Source organism: Haemaphysalis longicornis, unplaced genomic scaffold (assembly GCF_048455015.1).
Source record: "Haemaphysalis longicornis isolate Haplotype H1 unplaced genomic scaffold, Haemaphysalis longicornis Haplotype H1 scaffold_7, whole genome shotgun sequence".
NCBI lineage: Eukaryota > Metazoa > Arthropoda > Arachnida > Ixodida > Ixodidae > Haemaphysalis > Haemaphysalis longicornis.
The window spans coordinates 121798510-121821398 of record NW_027526422.1 but is presented as its reverse complement, the minus strand read 5'-3'; the positions used below and the strand labels follow the sequence as shown (position 1 = coordinate 121821398).

Below are 22889 nucleotides of genomic sequence, written 5' to 3'. Positions count from 1 at the left end.
AGCGACTGGTGGGTCGACCGGATGGCGAGACATGCCATCACCATCTTGGTGCAAGCGTCCAGATTTGTATTTTACGTCGAATGTATATATTTCTGTAGGCGCAATGCCCATCGACCTAACGTGCCTACCGGATCTTTTAGCGAACAGAGCCAGCACAGCGCGCAGTGGTCTGTTATGACTCTCAATGAGCGGCCATGCAGATAAGGGCAAAACTTGGCGACAGACCAAACGAGGGCGAGGCATTCTCGTTCCGGAGTAGTTGCGCTCTGGGGGGGACAGGAGGCAGCTGGCATAGGCAATAAACCGCTCAAGACCATCCTGTCGTTGCGCCAAGACAGCTCCGATTCCGTACCCACTGGCATCTGTGCGTACCTCTGTGGGTGCATAAGGGTCAAAGTGAGCCAGAAGCTGAGAGTGGGTGAGTACGAAGATAAGGTCGGTAAAAGCGGCGGCGTGCTCGGAGCTCCACGAAAACGGAACGTTTTTCTTCAAGAGGGTGGTGAGGGGTCTAGCAATATCAGCAAAGTTCATGATAAAGCGTCTAAAATACGAACAAAGTCCGAGAAAGCTTCGAACGTCTTTCGTCGATCGCGGCGCTGGAAAGTTCTGAACTGCGCGAACTTTATCAGGGTCGGGACGACCCCCCTTCGCGTCGACGAGATGTCCGAGGATTGTGATTTGCTGACGTCCGAAATGGCATTTGGAGGAATTCAGCTGAAGACCGGCGCGTCGGAAAAGAGTTAGAATTTCCGAGGGGCGTTCGACGTGGGTAGTAAATGAGGGAGAAAATACGATAACGTCATTCAGGTAACAGAGGCAGGCGGACCACTTGAAGCCCTGGAGCAGCGAATCCATCGTGCGCTCGAATGTGGTTGGAGCGTTGCAAAGGCCGAATGGCATCACTTTGAACTGGTACAGACCATCGGGTGTTATGAAGACACGAGGCACCGACAGGCGATAACAAACTGTGTGGTTATGGGGGGATTTGCCACAGGTTCAACGAACGGGAATTGTCATGGCTGCAGTAGCCGCTGGGTCGTCCGAGCGAAGCTCGGTGAACGAAATCTGGCGACCGCTGAGAAGCTCCGTCTTCTCAGAAAACCCAGCAGCTCCACCACAAGATGTTGTGAGACGAGGATGCCGTAGAAAAATGTATTTCCAATATTCAAAACGCCAGAGGCTGGATGCCGCTGGTACACACTGAGGGAAGCACAACCATCACACCTCGCCCTCTTCTTCCACGGGACCTCCTCGCACAATCCCCGTTCGTTTAACCTGGGGCAAATCCCCCCATAACCACATAATTTGTTATCGCCTGTCGGTGCCTCGTGTCAATATATAACAATCTATTCATCGAGATCACCTTAGTATTCAAGTGACATCAGGAGATGGAAATTGTGGTCCGACAGTTAATGCGTTTGAAAGTTACACATCCGCGTCTTGTGTTTTGTCTAAAAGGCAGTCAACCATTTACTCACTGACAAAACCTGAGCAGAACACGCTTCAAATTTATCTAAACACAAATTTACATTCAGACGAGAGCGAAAATGTTTTGGTTTCTTTCGTCTTTCAGAGCGGTAAAGTGATCCCGTGCCGTTACCTGTGCATCAAGATCAACTTCCTCGAGTTGCCTTCTATCGTACTGAGCACGGAAAGAGATGGAGTTCTTTGTTCGGTAAGGCTCTAACGCGCCAAGTGCGTCACCAATCCTTGCTTAAAAAGCATCACTGGATGGTTGTATAGTATGCAATGACTCAAACGTATACGTCACGTGGTTTTCCTGGCATTGAACTATGTTGAGGGGGAAAGGGGATGGATGAAAGACAAGGCTCGATAGATAAAAGGCCAGCAGAATGACGAGGATCGAAGAAAAATTTAAAACAAAAAATGGCGCAGCCTGTGCTAGTGGTGCAAGGCTGGAGAATAAACAGAGGAGCTGCGGATAGGCTTAGCTTCTCCTCTCACTCACAGCGGATCCCGCGAGAGAGGGAGCAGCCGGACGCAACAGTGCAAAGCCGTTTTAGACGGCCCTGTAAAGCAAAAACCATTAAAGTATGCGCAGTGTTTTATTCGGTACCAGTCGTCGTCATCCCTTTCGTCGTCGTCTTCCGACGGCGCAGCCGCGTTAGGCAAATCCTCTTGTAGCGCGGCCTCGCCTCGGTAGGCCAACACTTCGTCAGCTGGTCTGGTGGCCGTCCCACGTATGGATTTTGAAAGAATGGCTTGACAAATTCGTCGTTATCGTCATCGGCGCAGCGGACCCCTGGCACTCTACACGACGATGACGACGAGGCTGGGAGCTCCTCATGTGGCGCGAGCCCACGCGCAGCCGGGCGATCGCCGCGCGGCAAGCGCTCACGTGCGCTTGAGGTTTTCTGCCTAGGCCGAACAAATTTTTGTCGGCCTAAACAGCTCTGCGGTGAAAAACCGGAGCGTCCCATTCATGTCTGCATTTTGATGAAGCAGTCTGAAGATCACATTGTTATTTTAAATCACTTCAGTGATGCCAATCTCTTCTAGATAATCAAACAACGCAGTAAGTGTTTTGCATTGAGATCAAGAGAAGATCCATAAAGCCAGAAGTACTTTTAGGTCACTGGCCCCTGGCTTAGGAACTCCACTTCTTTCACGAAACGGCTGCTTGCTTGAAGTAAGCGGAGTACTTAAACAGTAGTTTCTTAAACTGTTTCTGGTGATCCACAGTTATCACAGTAAAGGTTCTTGTTCACACCAAGTCGAAACAGGTATTAATTTGTGAGCGCTGCGTTGAGACGTAGTCGTGATAAACGCCCACCTCTGTTTTGAAATGTTATACTTTCTTACATCTGCGTGTGCACTTGTTAGTGGACCTTTTCTTAACACAGACGCGAGAAATAAAATATATGGGGAATTTTGGAAGTTTTGGTATGGGAATCATAGCAGATGGGCTATGATCTTACGCATTGGTAGCACGAACAGTCTGCAAGAAGTCAAATCCGTTGCGACACGGTGTTCAGTACAAGAAAAGGGTTACCTATGTCACGTCTTTAACAATGCGTGAGCATCTTTCCCCTCTCTGTCGTGCACATCAGGCTCGGCCCGTTACGGAAGCTTTGCCCCCACCTTTGAAAGCCCACAACACAGCGTTTTTCCAAGACCCTCGCATGCCGCGCCAACCGTACTTTCCGTTCTAACCCGCACAGCTGTCCCGTTTTCTCGGCTTGGCAGCGACACTGTATGCGTATCGCTCCTCCCGTTGTCCACCCCTATCACAATTTCGTCCTCGTCATTCTCATGTTTACCCTATTTGTCGCCTATCAGGCCCTGCATTCCTGTCCCACTAAATTTTGCGAGGCGTACAAGCCGTGCTGTAACGAGTCGAGCATTTGGACGACGGGTGCCTCTGGAAGAGGTAGTGGTGCGAGCTCAGTGCCACCGCAACCAACGCCGCGCCCATCTTGGCGCTCGGCTTGGCGTATCCCTCTCCACGCGCTCTTCGTCGTTCTGTTTTTCTATCGCTCTGTGTCCATGGATCGACGGCAGAAATTTTTGCGGGAAGCTTTAACAGCGGGTGTTCCATGGACTTCGGCTAGGTGCAGTTGTTGCCGTAAGGGTATCACGAATGTAGAACTTAGTAAGTATACGGAACATAAAACTCAGGAAGCCAAAGATACCCGTCAAACGCGGGGATTCCGTGAATAGGAACATCAGATGCGGCTGCACCACTGCGACCCTATGCCCCTACCTCGTTCAACGTCGTATGAGGTGACTCGTTGTTGTTGTTGGTAAACTTTATTGACACACAAAAAACAAAGAAAAAGACCCCCAAAGTCCGGGGTTCTGAAAGGAACAAAATTATCTATACAGACGGGAGAACCTGACGAACGTGAGCCACCAAAGCTCGCCACCAGGCCACTCGGTCTGTTCCCTCCGGTGGCGCGAGCCAGTCTTGGAGAGAAGAGGGAGGAGGTGTAAGGGATTTAAGATGAATTGCGAGTGATGGTTGCGAACCAGAACAGTCCCAAAGAACATGCGGCGTATTGGGAAAGCCAGAGCACTTGGAGCACCGCGCAGGGCTGCGATGGCCTTGTAGTCGATGCAGTATGTGCGGAGTTGGAAGGCTGTCCGTTTGCGCTTGCCGGATAAGACAAGCATCTGCCCGGGGTAACAGGTGAGAGGGGGACGGAAGAGTCTGCCTATCCCCGATTAACTGTTGCACAGTCTGGCGTCGATGGAGACGGGCTTGTCGCGCTTGCGTGGGTGGGTGGAAAGGATTTGGCCAGGGCGTCTCCGAGTCTCCCGGTTGGGACGGAGCACGGGAGAGCTGATGCGCCAGCTCGTTGCCCGGAACGCCTGCGTGACCAGGAACCCAGTCCAACACGTAGCTAGTACCAGTGTGTTTGGCCAGATGAGTGTGGAGTGCATGCATAATACTGATGGGAAGCGTCTGCTCCTGGAACAAGCGCAGAGCATCCTGACTGTCACTGAGGATCACGTGGTTACCAGGAGTGGCTAACGATAAGATTGCGTCAGTTATTGCTTGAGCCTCTAGAGACAGGACGGAAGGAACGGCCGAGTATCTTTTCTGCAAGGGCGGCTGGGTAGGAGGAACAACTACTGTGACCCCGCGTGCGTCTTTGGATGAGAAGGAGGCATCTGTGTACGTCACTGTGGCTAGATCACCATAGCGGTAGCGAAGAGTGCATATTCGAGCTCGACGACGTCCTGCATGCGAGGTTGCGGATACATTGATTGGAATGGTAGGAACTTTTATGCGAGGGAGTGGATACCAAGGGGGGTATGTCGCTGTAATTTCGGGTAACGAAGCTACCTCGTAATGAAGTGAGGATAGGAGAAGACGCCCATGCCAAGTAAGCTGGAGACGAGTGTGTTGTGCCGCCAAATGAAGATCAACTTGATCTGACAATGATGCGAACGGCTGAGCAGCCTCCAACTTAGCGAGGGGGGTATATCTAGGTACCCCTAGAGCCAGGCGGGTGGCAGGCCGGAGGAGCCGTTGCGATGACGTTAATTTTACGTACGGCAGTGCGTAAAGAACGCGAGTATATATTAGAGAGTTCACAAGTCGCGTAATATCGTGTTCTCGTAGGCCTTGGCGACGTCGGGTCAGCCTGCCGATTATGTGAGTTAGTTGGGTAATTTGAGCCTTACATCGATTGAGCCACTTTAAGGCCTTCCCATTATCCTGTAGGTCGAAGCCGAGGACGCGCAGCCAGGCCTTACGTGGAAGAGGAATGTCATCAATCACGAGTTCTACTTGAGAGCGTTGGTCGCTAGCTTTAGCCCGCAAGCGCTCATCAGTGACCACGAGGTACTCAGACTTCTGCGGAGATAGTGTGAGACCTACGCTTGACCCGAACGAGTGGACCGCATCAATTCCAGCCTGAAGTGTGTCGGACAGTGCAGCTGGGCTGCCGGTAGAACACCAAAGGGTTATGTCATCGGCATACAGTCCAAACGAGAGATTAGGAATGGAATGTAGCATACGAGGCAGGGGGCGAAGTGCTAAATTGAACAGAGTAGGGGAAAGGACAGATCCCTGAGGAACTCCTCTGGTAGGAGTCCAGGGGGTTTGTCGGTAGTCCTCTAACACCAACGAGTGTAGTCGTGTGGTCAGAAAATTGTGGATGTAGTTGTACAGTCGGGAGCTAGGCGTAAGTATCCGGATTTGTTCAAGAATTGCAGAGTGCGAAACTGCATCAAACGCCTTTTGGAAGTCTAGACTCACGATTGCTCTAAGTTGGGCTGCGCTCGGATATGCGTACACCTCTTGTTGGATTCGCAGCATTGTATCCTGTGTTGACCTGTGAGCGCGGAACCCAGTCATAGTCCAGTCAAAGAATTGGCTATGTTCAAGAAGCCAAGTGAGACGATGCAGGACCATACGCTCCATCAGTTTTCCAACACAGGACGTAAGTGAAATTGGGCGTAGACTGTTCAAAGCAAGTGATTTGCCTGGTTTTGGAATAGGGCGGATGTTAGCAGTCTTCCACTCAGGGGGGATACAGCCTGTTCGCCATGCTTCATTGATGAAATTTAGAAGAGTTTCTAGAGCGGAGTCCGGAAGGTTCCTTAAGTGGGAGTATGTAATCAGGTCCGGTCCTGGTGTTGTGTGTCGTTTGCAATCGGTGAGTGCAGCGTGGAGTTCAGCGAATGTAAAATCTGCGTCAATAGGTTCTTGAGTGGGACAAGTGACAGGATGAGGCGGCGGAGGCAAAGAAGGAAAAGGAAAGAAGGAAGCTTGAAGTTCGTCAGCCAAATCAGCCAAGCTAAGACCTGTCTGCAACCGCAACGATGTGATGTGCGTGGATCGCCGTGCCTGCCCGGACATGGAACGGATAAGTTGCCAAATCCGAGTTGTATGCAGTGTTCCACTCAGAGAGTCACAGAAGGACAGCCAGTTGGATGTTTCAAGAGTGCGCGCATATTCTAGAGCCTCGATTGTGAGAGCATCGATGCGTGCTTTGAGGGAGCGATTGCGCTTATTACGCTTCCATCGGCGCATAAGCGCATGACGCTGATCCCAAAGGCGTAAAAGATGTGTATCAACAGCCGGACGTGTGTCAGAAAGAGCAATAAGCTTGGTGTTATGGCCATAGGAGTCGAGAATTGCAGAATTCCAGGTGCTTAAATCAGATATGGCAGCCGTATCGATTGATTCCCGGAAACCATTCCAATTAGTGAGGCGAGCACTTCGCGGTGACGGAATTGAAGCTCCATTCAAGGGTACAGTTGTGTGAATAATGTGATGATCGCTGCCTAGAGAATTATCCTGGACTTCCCATATAGCCGAAGGCAAGCCTATTGCCCAAGTGAGATCAGGAATCGTATCTCTTTGGCAACTATTGCCTTGTCGTGTAGGGCTGGTTAGATCATTAAGCAGAGAAAATCGGAGTTGCTGAGTGACCCGCCTTAGGAGTTGACCTGATGGTGAGGTGTATGTGTAGAGCCAATCAGGATGGTGAGCGTTAAGTGACTCCGCCATGAGGTTACTCCATATGTCTGTTATGCCGCCATTTCACCATGTGTCAAGTCCCATAACTGTAAGCCAAACGTACGGCTGCTGCTAGTCCTGTCCGACTTAAAGGGAAGAACACTAATTCTGATTCCGTGGTGGGCAATCGGCAATTATTCCTCAACTGTTCATTGCAAAACTTTCAAAAATTTCCGGCGTTACAATTGATGGCGAACAGGGCGTCGACTAGCGCAGAGTGGGGGGCATTACGGCGGACAGTGAACATGTACTCAAATCCGATGACCGCCTTCTAGAATAAAATGGTGTTGACTATTTCCTTCGGAACGTCCCCAAGAGACCTTCATGGATTACGCCGATTACAAGTGGTCAGTAACTTCTAGTGAACTGCAAAGTTATGGTGATCCATCGAAGAACGAAGGAAACTGGCGTCCTTGAATAATTATAAAAGAATTATTTACAGCCAGAGCCAGAATTCTTCTCTTTACCTACATCAAAAATCTCTCCTCGTAGTCTTCCATGAAGGGCACCATATAACACGAGCAGAAACTGCCTGGATGGGCCGAATACTGACGCGAGAACAATGAATAGCCTGCCGAACAAAGAGCCGCTTGGAAACAAAGAAAATGCTGCGTTCTCGCGCTCTGGCGAAATTAAACAGCTCATGGCCTTGTCCTGTCGTTGTTTTAAGCTGCATAGATTCCGCAGCAGATGTCCCTCAGGGGTGTCTATGCCAGATTTTTGCAAGAAGCAGGCTAAAGTGCCTTTGGTTGGCCATGCCCCCTTTCTTTAAGAAAATGCTGCATGGGTTGTAGCTGATGAACCAAACCAGAACACGCTGCTTTTGTACAATTTCAATAGGGTGTCGAATGCTTCACGAGAACGACTCTGTGGTTTTCATTACCGCCTGAGCAATTGGCTTATCCATACAAAGAAAGCAATATTGTAAGCTTATGCATGTACACTACTTCATTTAAACCATCCTGGTTCCAGACACAATGAAACACGGACTGGTGAGAATGGGCACGCATGCCTTCCGAACACCCAGTCGGCATACTCCCTTATCAAGTTGACTGATAATGTGTTTCGCTGCGTGTTTCTCGCAACACCAACCAGTGTCGTGACACACAGTATTAGCTACATTCTCATAGATCGTGGAAATAGCTATAGACTTTCTCGGGATGTGTTCGTTGCCCTTTCACTGGCACAATGGAACTACAAAGGTGGCGATAATTGGCCTTTTGTAGGAGATAGGCGCGATCAGTATTGCTCTCAAAAGTGAATTCCTAGCATTCACAACACTTGACCATTTCCTTGTGTTAAGCAGTGCACTGCAGGGGTGGCACTACCAGAACAAGTGCTGGGTTTACTGAAACGCACTGTGTGCACATTGCAAGATACATCTTTGTGCGTAGACCATTAGACGAATGTCGACATCCAGTGGACGAGTGAGAACAATCTAACAATACTAGTTCATTGCTCTTTAGAATGAATTGGTAAAGAAACAGTGTAGTTGAACACCTATACACAAAACCGCAAGCGCAATCACACCGTTCATACTCTATATAGGACCGGGTGGAGGAGCAGCCCCCTCAAGTATTATTGCATTATCACTTGAGGTCGTAATATCACAATCAAAAACGAGTGACGTATTATGGCATTTTCTTTTGCGTATTTCTCCTAAAGGACCATGGGGATTACACAAGGGAGGGAGAGGCTTTCTTTATGAGTGCGCTTCATGGGGCAACAAAAAATGTGTTAAGGCCAGCTGACAAAAACGATGCTTACATCGATTTCTTTACAGTCGACTTCACCTGCAAGCACAATTGCATTATTTTGAAGGCATGTTTCCAGGGGCACTATAAACCATTCTATATGAAAATATGAAGGCACTGGAAACTTATGCGCCTAGTGATGGCGTAAGCTCTGACGCGCAGGTGTTCTGGCTGAGGGAGACGGCGTGTGCTCGGCGGCATCACCATCCGATCTTCCGATAAGATGGGTATGATGGGCGCTAATCTAATGAAGAACGCCAGTTCCGCTGTTTCCTCAGTTTTAGCATCTCAGTTGCGTAGGTGGCCAAATTATTGAAGGGGTCATGAAGACGAAAGGCAGCTCTCATCAATTGGAAAGAGCTAGCCTTTGGCGACTCACTCATCTTCATTTTGGCCAGGCAAGGAGTTTTTAAACCGAAAAAAAAACGCGAGATAAATTGCAAATCTCCAATTTCGCGCAACAGGGCGTACTAGTTGGCCTAAGGAAGAAAGACAACCTATACCGGAAAACTAAAAAGAAACCTTTTAATGGCCAACTCAAGCTACGCTACAAGAAACACTGCAACTTACTCAATACGCTACTAAAACGCTCCAGGCGTACATACTATGAAAAAGAAATAAATGAAGCAGGTAATAATACAGGCAAACAATGGCGCATACTTAACTCGTTTTTGTACAGTAACACTGCTGACAATTCAATTTCAGAAATATTACAAAATGGAACTTTGTTAAGTAGCCCCAGTGACATTGCTAATACCTTTAGTGACGCGTTTTTTGCTCCTCCAGTTGCGAACTTAACTAGACCTGACAATAGCCTGGAGCGTTCTTTGCACTCCTTTTATCTCTTTCCTACCACCTCGGTGGAAGTTCGATCAGTAATTACTAATCTTAAATGTAGTTCCGGCCTTGATAACGTTCATGCCCAACACATCAAAGCAATTTCTGATATCGTATCTGGCGTTTTCGCTCACATTGTTAACTTGGTTTTTAAAACGGCTGTTTTTCCACTCGAAATGAAAAAAAAACAGAGTGACCCCAGTCTTCAAAAAGGGTGATAAAACATCCGTAGGAAATTATCGGCCCATTTCTATTCTCCCATTTTTTAGCAAAGTGCTTGAAAAGTTGATAGAAAAACGTCTTTCAAACTATATATGCAAGTTCAACCTACTAACTCCAAGGCAGTTTGGCTTCCGCAGCGGTTGCTCCACTAATCTTGCGTTGGTTGCACTAACTGACAAGATCAAAAATCAAATTGATAGGGGTAAATTTGTTGGTGCTGTTTTTGTTGACTTTACGAAAGCTTTTGACTCAATTAATCATAATATTGTTTTTGAGAAACTCGAATCTTATGGTATTAATGGCCCTCCCCTAAAGTTAATTCGCAATTATTTAATAAATCGCCAAGAAACAATCATTATATCTGGCGTGTCATTTACCACTAAAAAAATTAACGTAGGTGTTCCCCAGGGTTCCATTCTTGGCCCACTTCTATTTTTGCTTTATATCAATGATCTTCCTAATAGCCTTACGCCAGCATCTGATTGTATTTTATATGCGGATGACACCACCATATATTCGTCGCATAGGTGCATAGACGATCTAACACAAAATCTTAATCGTGACCTCACAAGTATTAATACGTGGTGTCGCAAAAACCGTCTACTGATAAATAGAAGCAAAACTAAATTCATGGTTTTTAGCTCGCGTCACAAAGAACGAAGCAATATTTCACCTTTGAGCATTAATTCCACTGCAATATTCTCAACAGAACAGTGTTCATTTCTCGGTATTCAACTTGACCCATTCTTGAAATACGATGTTCATATTAATTCCCTCAGAAAAAAAAACGGCATTTGGAATTAGAGTGCTAATTAAATCGCGGGAGTATTTTCGTATTTCAACACTCCTCACGCTGTACTACGCTTTTATACACAGCCATATTAATTACTGCATAGCATCTTGGGGATTAACATACAACTCCCATATCGCTCCATTACAGCAGGTTCAAAAACAAGCTATTCGAATACTTACACACAGCACTTGCAGCGCACATGTCGCACCTCTTTTGCGCCACCATAATCTGTACTCAATCACACAGCTTATAAACCACAATCTATGCCTCATTGCCTACCGCCTGGCTCATGATCCCGGTATTCTTCACATAATTGACCGCCATACCGTCTCTAACCCCAATAAAACTAGGTTTGCAGAGTTAAATAACTGCTTACTGCCTTCAGTGCGCACTAACTATGGGAAAAATACAGTCGGCTTTGCTGCTATTAAAGCTTGGAACAACTTGCCTTATAATGTTAAATCTGCATCATCCTTGTCATCGTTCAGGCATGCTCTCAGGACATTTCTTTTCTCAGACAATTTACGCTGATGTAGTTGCTTACTAATGTATTCCTTTCCAATGTTTTGTGTACTTCTACTTCATTTTCTGGTATTTATTATTCTTACATGTTTGTCATAATTATAGTTTCTTTCCATGTCATAGTTAATTATTATTACTGCAGCTTTCCGTTTATACATATTATTCGTGTTCATAACTGCTACTAAATGCTTAGATGTGTACAATAAATAAAAAGGGGTCCCATTACAGTTTATAACTCTGGGACCCCTTTCTGTATATGTATTTTTACACACTGTATTTTCAATACGAGAATAAACTGAAACTGAACTGAAACTGAAACTGAATATGGTCAGGAGTGACGTAACGGGGGCCAGCACTAAAACCATAGTTGTCAGTGTGTTAACTGCGCGTTAACATTGAAGTGATATTATCAGACGAGAATAGACGCCTTATTAAAATAGTCATCATGTTCATGATTGAAAAAGCGCTTATTCAAACGCGAAGATGATTGCAAGAGACACAAGACGAACCCGAAACGGCCATCCGGTCAGCAAGCCGTCAAGGCTGATTTGCACCACCTGGTCTGGATATGCCCCAAATTTTTTCGATACCGGAATTTCACTTCTCCAAACCCAGATCCCTCAACCCATACGGATCCCCTCACATTAGATTAACACACTATCAACCTTATCATTCAGTTTGCCAGCTAGCGCGAGTTATATAGCGGTGGCCTACCCCAGTAAATAGACCATTCATGATGAACAACCCTCCTGTTAAAAAACTTATGTCGCCTCCCGACGACCATGAACTCATACGAACCCCTTTTGATCCATCAATCCTCCCCTCTCAACTCCCCCACGAGGCCTCCGGCCTTCCCTCTTTGAATAAAAGATTTAACAACAAGACGAAGCACTTCATCTTGTGTCTCTTGTTGCGTCTATGTTTTTGAATAGGAAGTGTCTAGCGTTCCGTCCAGACGGAACGCTAAAAACTGCTGAAGTTTCGTCCAGACCGAACGTCAAATCAAAAGCAGCCGATTAGCCGCCATTTTTCGTTCTGGGATTTGGTGTAGTGGTTCTGACGCTGACTACAGCCGTTGTCGTCCGTGGTTCGATTCCCGCACCGTGTTTTTTTTCTTTTTTGTGTGTGTGTGTGTGTGTGTGTGTGTGTGTGTGTGTGTGTGTGTGTGTGTGTGTGTGTGTGTGTGTGTGTGTGTGTGTGTGTGTGTGTGTGTGTGTGTGTGTGTGTGTGTGTGTGTGTGTGTGTGTGTGTGTGTGTGTGGCCGCGTGGTTAGCATTTTGTAACAGCAAAACTTCACACCCGCTTTACAATTCACGCGGTGAGAGCAGTCGGTCTTTGTTTTTTACTCAAGCGGCCGAACCGCTCCCGCTCACTAGAGCCAAGGCCGACGTAGCCATCGCCAGTTACGCCCGATCTCCTGTAATTATTGCCAGTGATTAATAATTAACAGTGACTCTGGCTAGTCAGTGAGCGGAAGCGGTTTGGCCGGTTAGGTAAAATCAAGACCGACTGCTCTCGCTGAAATATTGTGAAGCGGGCGTCGGGTGGCAGCTTGGAGATCTGTTGGGATAGAGCTAGAGTTAGTCCGACCATCTGTAATTATTAATAATGATTAATAATTATCAGTGATTCTGGCTAGTCAGTGAGCGGTAGCGGTTTGGCCGGTTGGGTAAAAATCAAGAGAGACTGCTCTCAACGCGAGTTGTGTTTCCTCTGGACGGAACTTTAGTGACAGCTGCCGTTCCGTCTGGACGGAACGCTAGACACAGCCTTTTGAATAAGCACTTTTTCAAATATGCACTTATACCAACACTCCCAAATGCAGTTCTTCGAAGAGTTATCATGTTGTTTTTGGCGGCGGCTTAATTAAGTCAGCGGCCGCCAACCGCAGAAACAAGATTCTGTGACGTCATGGGAAAACCGCCGGAAACTGGTCGGGAGTCGACACTGGGAGTCTGTTTTCTTTAATATCCCTCGTGTTTCTTTGAAGTTCGCGATTAAATTTCGGTCGGTGTTATATGGAAAAATCAGTCCTCTTTAAGAACCCAACTTGTATTTTGGCTTCATGTCCCCTTTAAAGGGGGAATAACGCTTCCGCCCCTGATTGTTTTGCCACGTTAGTGAGGAGCGCGATGACTCTACAGTAACTGCTGTGACCAGAGTCACCCCTCGATCATTAAGATGAAGTCGTTATGTGCCTTATGACTACGGCATTGTTCGTCGTTGTATGGTTGGGTAATACCACGTATTCACGACAACGACCGCGGCGGTGGTTGTCACAGCTGGCGAAACGAGTAGAGCGTCGTTGAAAAACGTTTTGCAACTAGGTCGTCCCGTCTGGCCTAGGCTGCGTGCTTATCAGAATGTCGCTGTCCTCAGAAGCAAAGACGAAGTTCTGTGCCTTGTCTGATATCAGGCGTGTGTTCTTTGAAACATTCATGAACTCATGAAGAAGTTTTCCATTGTGACACTGTAGCTAATTAGGCTTCGTGTAGAAGCAAACTTGTGCCCTCGCTTTATATATCCTTCGTTTATTTCGCCACACTGTATTTTTTTACGAATTCATCGCCACGGATGGGAGAAATCCTTCATGACACCAGAAGGATAATTATGCTGGTTATTTTAAATTAGGAGCAGCTCCAATTGCTACCGTGCTTTGGAAAGCGCTGCTGCTGACTCACTTCTGTGAAGGATAAGTGTCCTTGGCATTCGTAGAGGTAATTTCTATCGGCCCATCACAGTAACGCCTGTGCTGAGCTGACAAACTGGAGGATTAAATTTAAGGTTAGCATGCTCTGGTTCAAACTTCCTTTCTCTCAGAATCAAAGACCCGGAGTTCCTGCCATCAATGACCACCCCAGGCGGTTGAGGTGCGTCTTATACAGTGATCTATGCAGACTAAATACCTGCTGATTTGTAGGTGTGGACCAGGACGAATTTGTGTTCAACTGCGAAGTTTCTAAGAAAGCTCTATAACTTTCCTTTGTAGCCGTACGGCTGAATGGAGGTAGCGGAGCCGGACACTTGGGACATGCTCCTGGGTCTACTGGGTAGGGTGTCCAACTCCAGGTGACAAGTGTGAGAGCCACATCAGCCCCAAGCCCCTTGAGAGAAACTTCCTTCTCCCGGGAGATCTTAAAGGACACAGAGAAGACACACGGGGGAATTAAAGCACGCGTGTCCCTTCTCAGAAGAGATTTCTGGTCAGAAAGACGGGAGCATGGATCACAAGGAAGACGGCTAGGGGGGAACTCAGTTGTGGAAGGAGAGTGCAAAAGATTGTCCGTTAATTGGCTCACAAAATTCTGACAATGGCCCTGCACAGAATGTACCTACGCGTATACTTCGCTGTGCGGCCTTGTGGAGGCTGTGAATCTGCTGGCAGATCAGAGGAGTCTTTTTCACTTGCTTCAGGTGCTTCATAACCCTGAGCCCGTCTGTGTATATATGCGCCTCCGTGACGTTAGGGAGCGCGCTTGCAACTTTGAAATACATTTCACTGCTTTATGCGAAGCAATCACACCAAGCCTTTCACGCACTTTGCCATAGCCTACCGTACTTCAAGCACACAAGTGCCACACCCTTTTAATTATCCTTTCTTCTATCATTCAGTTTACCCCTGATCCTCTCAGCAAAAAAGAACACGTGGAAAATAGAGCTTCCCAGGAGACCATTCTGTGATCAGCTCAACACTGCCGAAAAAAAATCAGAAGACGCCTAAGCTCTTTTTATGAGTTATGAATGCGTAACCATTATTGTTTGATTGGGCATTTCGAGTTCTTCGAGTTTTGCGCTCCACGCAATTGCAGTTATTCCAGTTTCCTATCGGCCATCTTTTTCGCTTCTGCGATTAAAATTTTTAGTTTCTGCGTTGCCCCGTATGCTGTACAACGCAACCATTTGCACGATGTCGCTAAAAATTTTACTTCGTCGCAGAGCGGCCAGACTTGCTGGTGCCTTTAACACCGCAGGGTGTGACCAGCGCAGCGCGTGCTTGATACGCTCTTCGCTTTCCACGCTGCTCTGCGCATGCCCACGGGCTGTCTAGCAGCGCAGTTATTTTTTGTGTTTTAATAATGTGACAAACGTGCTATGAAACACTTCACAGTCACGTCGGTTCAGAGGCGGTTGTTCGACACCGACGCTAGCTTTTTTCCTCAATAACCGAATTTAATGCTTCCGCATTGAAAGCAACTCTTGTATCCTTATTACATCCCCGTCAAAAAGTAGTTGTGCCTTACAATACTTGCAAAACAAGAACTTCAGATTTGAGTATAGCATGCTTTGGGAATCGCTTCTTGCGTACCGCAGACGAAAATAAAATAGCTCGACTACACATTTCTGAATTTGTGCGATATTTACAAAAACACTGTTTCGCATTTATTCGCAGACGCTCCTACTTCGCCGACGAGGAGTGTGCAAGAACGGAGGCTGCATGCCGTTCGGCAGCGATGACGACATCAAGCCTAAGGGAGCTCTCGGCAAGGTCATCGCGGCCATCGACAAATTTGCATCCGGCTCGTACAGAACGAAAGCACCGAAACCCGGCACCCCATTCGGCCCTATCGTTTCAACAGCCAGCTCATTGTTCGGCGGCGGTTCCTCAAAAACGTCGGGCAGCAGCAGCAGCACATCGAGCGCAGCCAGCAGCATCGTCGCTACCGCAACTGCCGCGGCAGTCGGTTCCACTTTTAAAAAACTCTTTGCACATGGTGCATCCGTGTTGTCCGAAAAGAAGAAGCACGACGAACACCCTTTTAGCTCCATCTTAACGAGCGTTACTAAACCAGACCACCACCCGGCACATAATCCCGGCGGAACAGTTTCGAGCAGTTCTGGAGCGGTTGCCGTAAGCTTTGGCGGGGGTCCGCCGGTACTACCGCCATCAACAGAGGGAGGCACTGAACATGACAGAGCGCACACTGCCCCTCAAATGCCCTCGGCGAGTTCCCCAGGCCCTTCAGAGCATCCTTCCTTGCCGCCCTTTATTAGCGCATCGCAACCAAAGCCTAAAGACTCGCTAGGCCCCGGTTCTGCTTCGGGAGCTCCTAGTTCAAATGGAAATGTCATAAAGCACGCAATTGGAATAATGTTGGGCACAATATCAGGTGTCCCGACTTCTGGTACCCCTTCTGCGAGCGTCGCTCACAATGGACCTACTGGAGAAGCTAGCGGTGGGGGCGGCGCCACCCCAGCGGAACTTCCGTTTGGCCGGGCTTCGACGATAGTCCCGCCTTCGCCCTCATTAGGCACGAAACGTAATGACAGGGAAAGTCTTTCTGGGTTTCCGACCACTGCGAACGTAATTGATGCAAGCCACCCACGGATTGCACCAGCCGCACCCACAATTAGCAATATTGGGTTTATTCAAAAACCTTCAACTTTCCCCTCATCTTCCATTCGGTCACCTCCCATCGAAAGTCCGCATTCTGGCGCCGCGTCGCAGGCAGAAAATTCAGCCGGAAGTCACCTGAATGGTCCCTACGCAGCAGCCTTTTCCCGGTTGAAAGAAATTGCGCAAGGTCCATCCCGTAACGCGCTTCCTGGTCAACCTTCGTTGGCTGCTTTTGGTGGGACGTCGGTGCCAAGCAGCGGCTCCAGCCTTATTCCTGTGCGCACGGGTGCCAGCGGCCCTGAAGTCAACCACAATAAGGGAACAGTTACCAACCCGCCTAGCGCCGGTGTCGTATCAACCACCACCAGCTACAGTCGTGCTCACCCATCCCTTTTGCCGCCGACTGCAGGCGTGTTCGAAAGCAAACGTGAAGAGACGCCCCTATGGTCAGGAGCTCCGAAGACGGTATCACAGCCTTTAAACACTCCGACAGAAGTTGCCGGTATTCCGCCTAGTACTTCGCGGGCTTCTCTCTTGCTCCACTCCAGTAACCCCCTCCACATGGAGTCGCCTTCAATAGGAACTGCTCCTTTGCGGTCACCTCCACACTCCCCGTCCGAGGGTCTACCTGGAAGCCTGATAAAAACACCTCTTGTGGAAGCCTTAAAACCATTAAAACAAGGACCGGCCGGTACAGCACCTGTCACCTCTGTTAGGCAACCGGTATCGCCTGTTACAGGGGAAACTTCAATACCAACTAACAACCCACGCATAGCTATTGCGCACAAAGGCGCGAATAAACCCGTCGTAATTCCCACAAGAGAACTATACGTAGGAGGTATTAGCCACAAGCCTGTTCGTGCCGCAGTGAAGTTGGGTGGCGGTTCGCGACCAGTGCCGCCTTCAAACGAGGCGGTAGCAGCCAATAAGGGCAGAGAAGGCTCCCAATTCCCAACTGTGGCAAGCACGATACCGGAACTTGCCGTTATTTCGGCCGCAGCTGCCCGGGCGAATGCTCCCCGTATTCAAGACAATTCTGCCATTTCTCCCAACAAGCCCAGCGAGGTTTCAATCCAAACGGGAAGGACATCTGGAAACCTTTTGAACTTTTTAAGACAACATTCTGGAAGCACGAGGGCTATACCAATTTTGAAAAAGTCCCCACCGCCTGTTACAGCCAATCTCCCGGCAGCACGTGCAGGCTCACCAATTCAAACTTTGCCTGAAAGCGGGAACCATCCCCACGTAATTGGCGGCGGTCCGCCATCAGTCGCGCCTTCAAGGTTACCATTTCCAACTGCCCCGGTAGCATCGGCTGCTTCAAAAACTCAAGTCTCACAGGAAAGCCGGCAACATTATTCATCTAACAGAGGTATTACCTCTTCACCCAAACAGCCTTCATCTGAAGCTAATGCAGGCAAGTCACCACAGAGCAACCACTTACTAGCTCGTATTTCGGATATTCCAAGGAAGGTTACAACGACCGAGTCAAGCATTATTGGATCTGGAGCCCCCCCTCAATTTCCCAGTAGCTCTCCCGCCCTTACCCCATTGCTTTCGCCGGGAACTGCTGTCCGAGTAGTGCCGACTACTTCTCCAAAAACGCCAGCCTCACTGAAAAGTCCGCAGCGTAATCTGCCAGCCCCAAGTTTTACCCTTTCTCCAAAAGAACAGCGCTCAAAAGCTGACGCAGGAACAACAACACAGATTATCAACTCACCAGCTCGTCGTTCACATGGTGCGACGAAGGCAGGAATGACAGAAACCTCCTTAAGCAGAAGTTCTTTGCAATCCCACGCTGTCGTTCGCAGCGGAGCACCGTTGCTGGGTGGAGCTGAGCTAGCCCGAAAACCCAGCACCTCCCCAACGCTTACTGCTTCCAAAAACACGGTTGCGGGAGCGCTCGGTGCTACTAAAAACGTGATTCTCCCTGGGCTGCCGCGAGAGAATGCTCCTTCAATTCACACGGACTCCTCAGCGCCCTCCGTGAAGTCTGGCGGCACTTCGCAGCTGTCGAGTTTGCCCGAAACCAAAAAAGGCAGCACCAGCAAGACCGTGGGCTCGGACTCTCGCGCTTTGAAGGCCCGACCTAAGAAAAGGTTCTTTAGAGGCTTTTTTCGCCGTTTCAAGCATAAGCGGAAACAAAACCACCGCAAAGGTCAGTCCGCGAAGAACCACGCTAAGAAAGAGGGCGTTGCATCCCCTTCCAGGGATTTGGACTCCACAAAACCCAAAACGCGAACCTTGTTGAACACTGGTGCAAAAGGCGCGACGCTCCCGGTCCCACCAGCTGCTGTGCCACACACCGTGCCTAACCCATTGTCGACACCATCACAAAGGAAGGAAGAGCCTAGTTTGCCCAAAGGAAGCACGAGCCAAGCAACGAAGTCCTCTGGTGTAGGATCCTCGATCTCTAACAAGAGCACTACAAACACGCTTGCTAAGACCGAAGGGGCCATTTTAGCGAAGATCAAAAGCGCAACCACTACGCATAACAAAAAAGAATCGTCTCAAAATATTGTTACTCCCGTTACACGTCCTTCACATGGCGGCGTCAAAACAACAGGTCTCTCCACGAAAGGGACACAGATAAATTTACCCAGCCATGTGGCACGCATACCAGAGGTCAGGGAAGCTTCCCATCCAATGGCAAGCAGACCAACGACCATTTCTATTACTCCAATCACTTCCAGAGTACGCACTGCTGCAGTGCCAGGCGTAAAACAAGGTTTGGCTCCTCTTCAGCACACGCAAAAAAAAGCCCCACCTACGGTGCTATCGAGCACTGGAACGACAGATCGTAACACAAATAATAGAAAAGTATTTCAAAATGTCATTGAAATAAAATCTCATAGCACCACCGTATCGACAGGAACATCCAGCACGGGAGAGGCAACCAAGACTAAAGTGTCAACGACCGCTGGGGTTCCTTCCACGCATGGCTCAGCTTCCTCTGAAACCGCTACGGGAACGAAAATTGCTACACCAAGCATCTCGTCAATCCCACCCGGTAATACTGTCGCTACTCCCTCAACGTCCACTGCTACAACCGGGTCACCTTCAAGCGCTCATTCCAGCAACGAGTTAACGCCTAAACCAACAGCAGCCCCACAGAAGCCCGCTCTTGCTGTAGCTGCATCAGGGAAAGGCGAGAATGCATCGTATGGCAGCAACCCAGGCTCCCAAGTTACCCTGCCGAGAACACCCGGATCTAGAGAGGCAACTCAAAATGGCGTACCGTCAAACATTGGGGCTCCTTCCCCGCATTGGCCGGCGACCTCTACAGCGATTACGGGGACGAAAATTGCCGCACCAAGCATCTCGTCAATCTCGCGCGATAATACCGTAGCTAGTCTCTCAACGACCCCTGCTACAACCGGGGCACCGTCAAGCGCTCATTCCGGCAACCAGTTAGCGCCTATTCCAATAGCCCCACAACAGAACCCCGCTCCTGCTGTAGCTGCAGCATCGAAAGGCAGGAGTGCATCATATGGCAGCAACCAAGGCTCCCAAGTAACCCTGCCGAGCACACCCGGCGCTAGAGTGGAAACCCAAAGTGCCATACAGCCAAGCATTGGGGTTCGTTCCCCGCATGGCTCGGTGACCTTCACAACCGTTAAGGGGACGAAAAATTCCTTCCCAGGCATCTCCTCAACCTCGCCCGGCAACACCGTTCCTACTCCCTTAAAGCCCGCGGCTACATCTGTGACACCTTCGAGCGCTCGTGCCGGCAACCAGTTACCGCCTAAATCAATAGCAGCACCACCGAGCACCGCTTCTGCTGTAGCTGCAGCGTCATATGGCAGTAGCCAAGGGTCCCAAACAAGAGGTCCAATGGGCAACAGGGCTAACGCGCACAGTAACGGCGAAACTCTGGGCGTCAAAAGAGGTACATCATTGCAAAGTCCGTCAAGCACCAGCGCGCGTGCAGAGAGTAAAATGTCGCCTAGCACAGATAACTCGTCCAAGGCCACATCTGTGTCAATCGCAAAGAGCATGAATGGCACGTCAAGAGCTTCTGAAAGAGCTACCGTTACTTCGGCTGCTGCCTCTGTACCCACTCCTCCATTGGTAACGGCCACATTAGGGGTTCAACCAGCACCTCTAGTATCAAATGTTAGTCCAGCCAGCAGAATGGGAGGCACTCTAGCAACTACAGCAGGTCCTGATAAACATACCCCAGCGGCTGGTTCAGTTCCCAGCTCAAAAGTAAATGTTTCCTTAGGACCAGGTGCACCCCTTGCAGCGATTCCAACATTAGCCTCCGCAACATCAGGTATTACATCAACTCCTTCAGTACGAAATGTAAATACTGCTAACCCAACGGCAGGTACTTTAGGAACTACGGGAAGCAGTGAAAAACATACCCCAACTGGTAGCTCAACATTGGTCTCCGCACCATCTTTAGCTTCTTCCGTACGAAAGGTTATTGCAGCTAACCGACTGGCAAATACTTTAGGAACTACGGGAACTACTGAAAAACGTACCCCAACTGCTGACTCACTCTCCGGCTTAAAAGGAAGCGCTTCGTTACTACCAGCAGTAAAGGGTATTGAAACTCCTAGGCCATCGCCCCCTAAACCAACCAGCCCAATAGCTAACGCACAAAGGAGCTCTACATCAAGCACACAAACAGTACCAACCACCCATACTGCTTCACGACTTGGCGCTTCGAATGTAGAAACCCCTGGCACCACTTCCGTCAAAACTTCAAACGTTCCAAGCACGGCTCCGGCCTCGGCTACTGTAAAGAAAGCGGAAGAGAAAGCTGCGCCTGGCCCAGCTTCTAACTTGGCAGCGGGCGCACAAATACGTTCAGCGCTTCAAAATATATCAGCGTCTAGAATACTGTCGTTGATAACAGCCAAGAAAAGTGCTAAGACTGTATCGAAATCGGAGCCACGTCTGCGTACACTCGCACTCTCTCCGGAAGGAAATGCCTCAAACAATGCTAAAGCCCCCGCAGGATCGGCAGGTAGCTTGCAGAAAGGAAAAACGAATTCTAATATAAATACTGCATCTCCCGCATCTTCTCCCGGTGGAATACCTATTTTGACTGGCCTGGTTAAGGCGGGACAAGTTCTTAAGCCATCGGCAAATCTTCCTGGGTTGACTGGGAAGCTGGGTGGTCTTTTGAATCGCCCAACAGACGCTCTAAGGTCAACCGTACAATCAGGGCGCTCCGCGGTGTCAAATATATTAAAGACCGCGAGAAATAATGAGGACAGTAGGGCAACTGAAGCCAGGCCGCCAACGACCGCTAACGTCGCTACACAGCCCGCAGCGGCCGAAACACAGCCTTCTCCTCCCGCATATCAACCTTCTGACGACAGACAGCCAGCTCAGGTTACCAATGACGTACAACAGGGTTCACCTATGTACCCGGGAATGCAGGCGCCGGGCGGCATGGTATTTGGGAGACCTGGCCCCATGCCAGGTGGTTTCTGGGGGCCGCCGCAAGGAATTCCAGGGATGTATCGTCCGTTCTAAAAGCCTGGAACCACAATCTGAAATGTTTAAGTAAGACACATAGATTGTTCGAATGAGGAATGTTTGAAGTGTGTTTTGTTGTTCTTTTGCAATAAAGACAGCCAGCTGATCACTTGACTGGTGTTGCACTTCACCACGTGGCGGTTCTTGGCACAACGCACAGCAGAAAAACAGAGGTGTATCAGAATAAGGGGTGTATATCGGCCACATCTAACTCAAAACTATTGCTTATTTCGACCATCACTAATAAGCACACCACCACTGGCATTCATGGCAGCAACCATCAAATGAGTTCAAAAAAAAACTGAAATCAAAACACGGAGGAAAATATGATCGAAATCATGTGACGCAGTAACTGCATCTAGCATAGTCTACATTAAGGAAGAAAATCGCGGCAAAGCTTGCATATTTCTCACGCGATAAGTACGAAAATGACCTCAACGTCCTATAAGAATTAAAAATGTAGCCGAACTGCCCCATTGGCGAACTGTATTTGAGTATGGAACATTGGCAGTTGAATCCTTTTCATCGCGCCTTCCTTTCAGTCTACTCTTCCTTTCTACCATTATACATGTACTAGCAGTAGTACCCGGCGGTGCCCGGGTGAGCCATTATATAATGACACTAATGGGTATAACAGGTGTTCATTTATTTGATAGTTGCCATATTTGGCTAGTTCACCGTGAAGTGGTACACACTCAGGAGCTCCTGCCTGCTGTCAATACAGGAGTTCCAACCGCAGGCGCATCGTGGTAATATGAAACGACTGGCACTCATGTTTTACTGAAACTCTCGCTAAACAAATTGCACCAAGATGGTGCGCTTGAGCGAGTGACTCAGAGAGTTAAAAGTCGTTTTATTGATCCGGTGAAGTGGGAGTTGTTCCCAATTTCAGAAAGACATGTGATGAGCGGGCAGCCTTCGCTCTGGAGGAAGAACTGT

The 22889-nt window shown here is 48.7% G+C and overlaps 1 protein-coding gene across 1 annotated transcript in view; it reads left to right on the top strand.

Moving 5' to 3' along the window:
* LOC144146914 (uncharacterized) overlaps window positions 1–22064 on the top strand; it is a 30383-nt gene extending 8319 nt beyond the window's left edge. The window contains exons 3-4 of the mRNA XM_077678878.1: window positions 1574–1675; window positions 15513–22064. Coding sequence (XP_077535004.1) covers window positions 1574–1675; window positions 15513–21947 — 6537 coding nt within the window. The 3' untranslated portion in view covers window positions 21948–22064. The remainder of the gene's footprint in view (window positions 1–1573; window positions 1676–15512) is intronic.
* The last annotated feature ends 825 nt before the right edge of the window (window positions 22065–22889 follow it).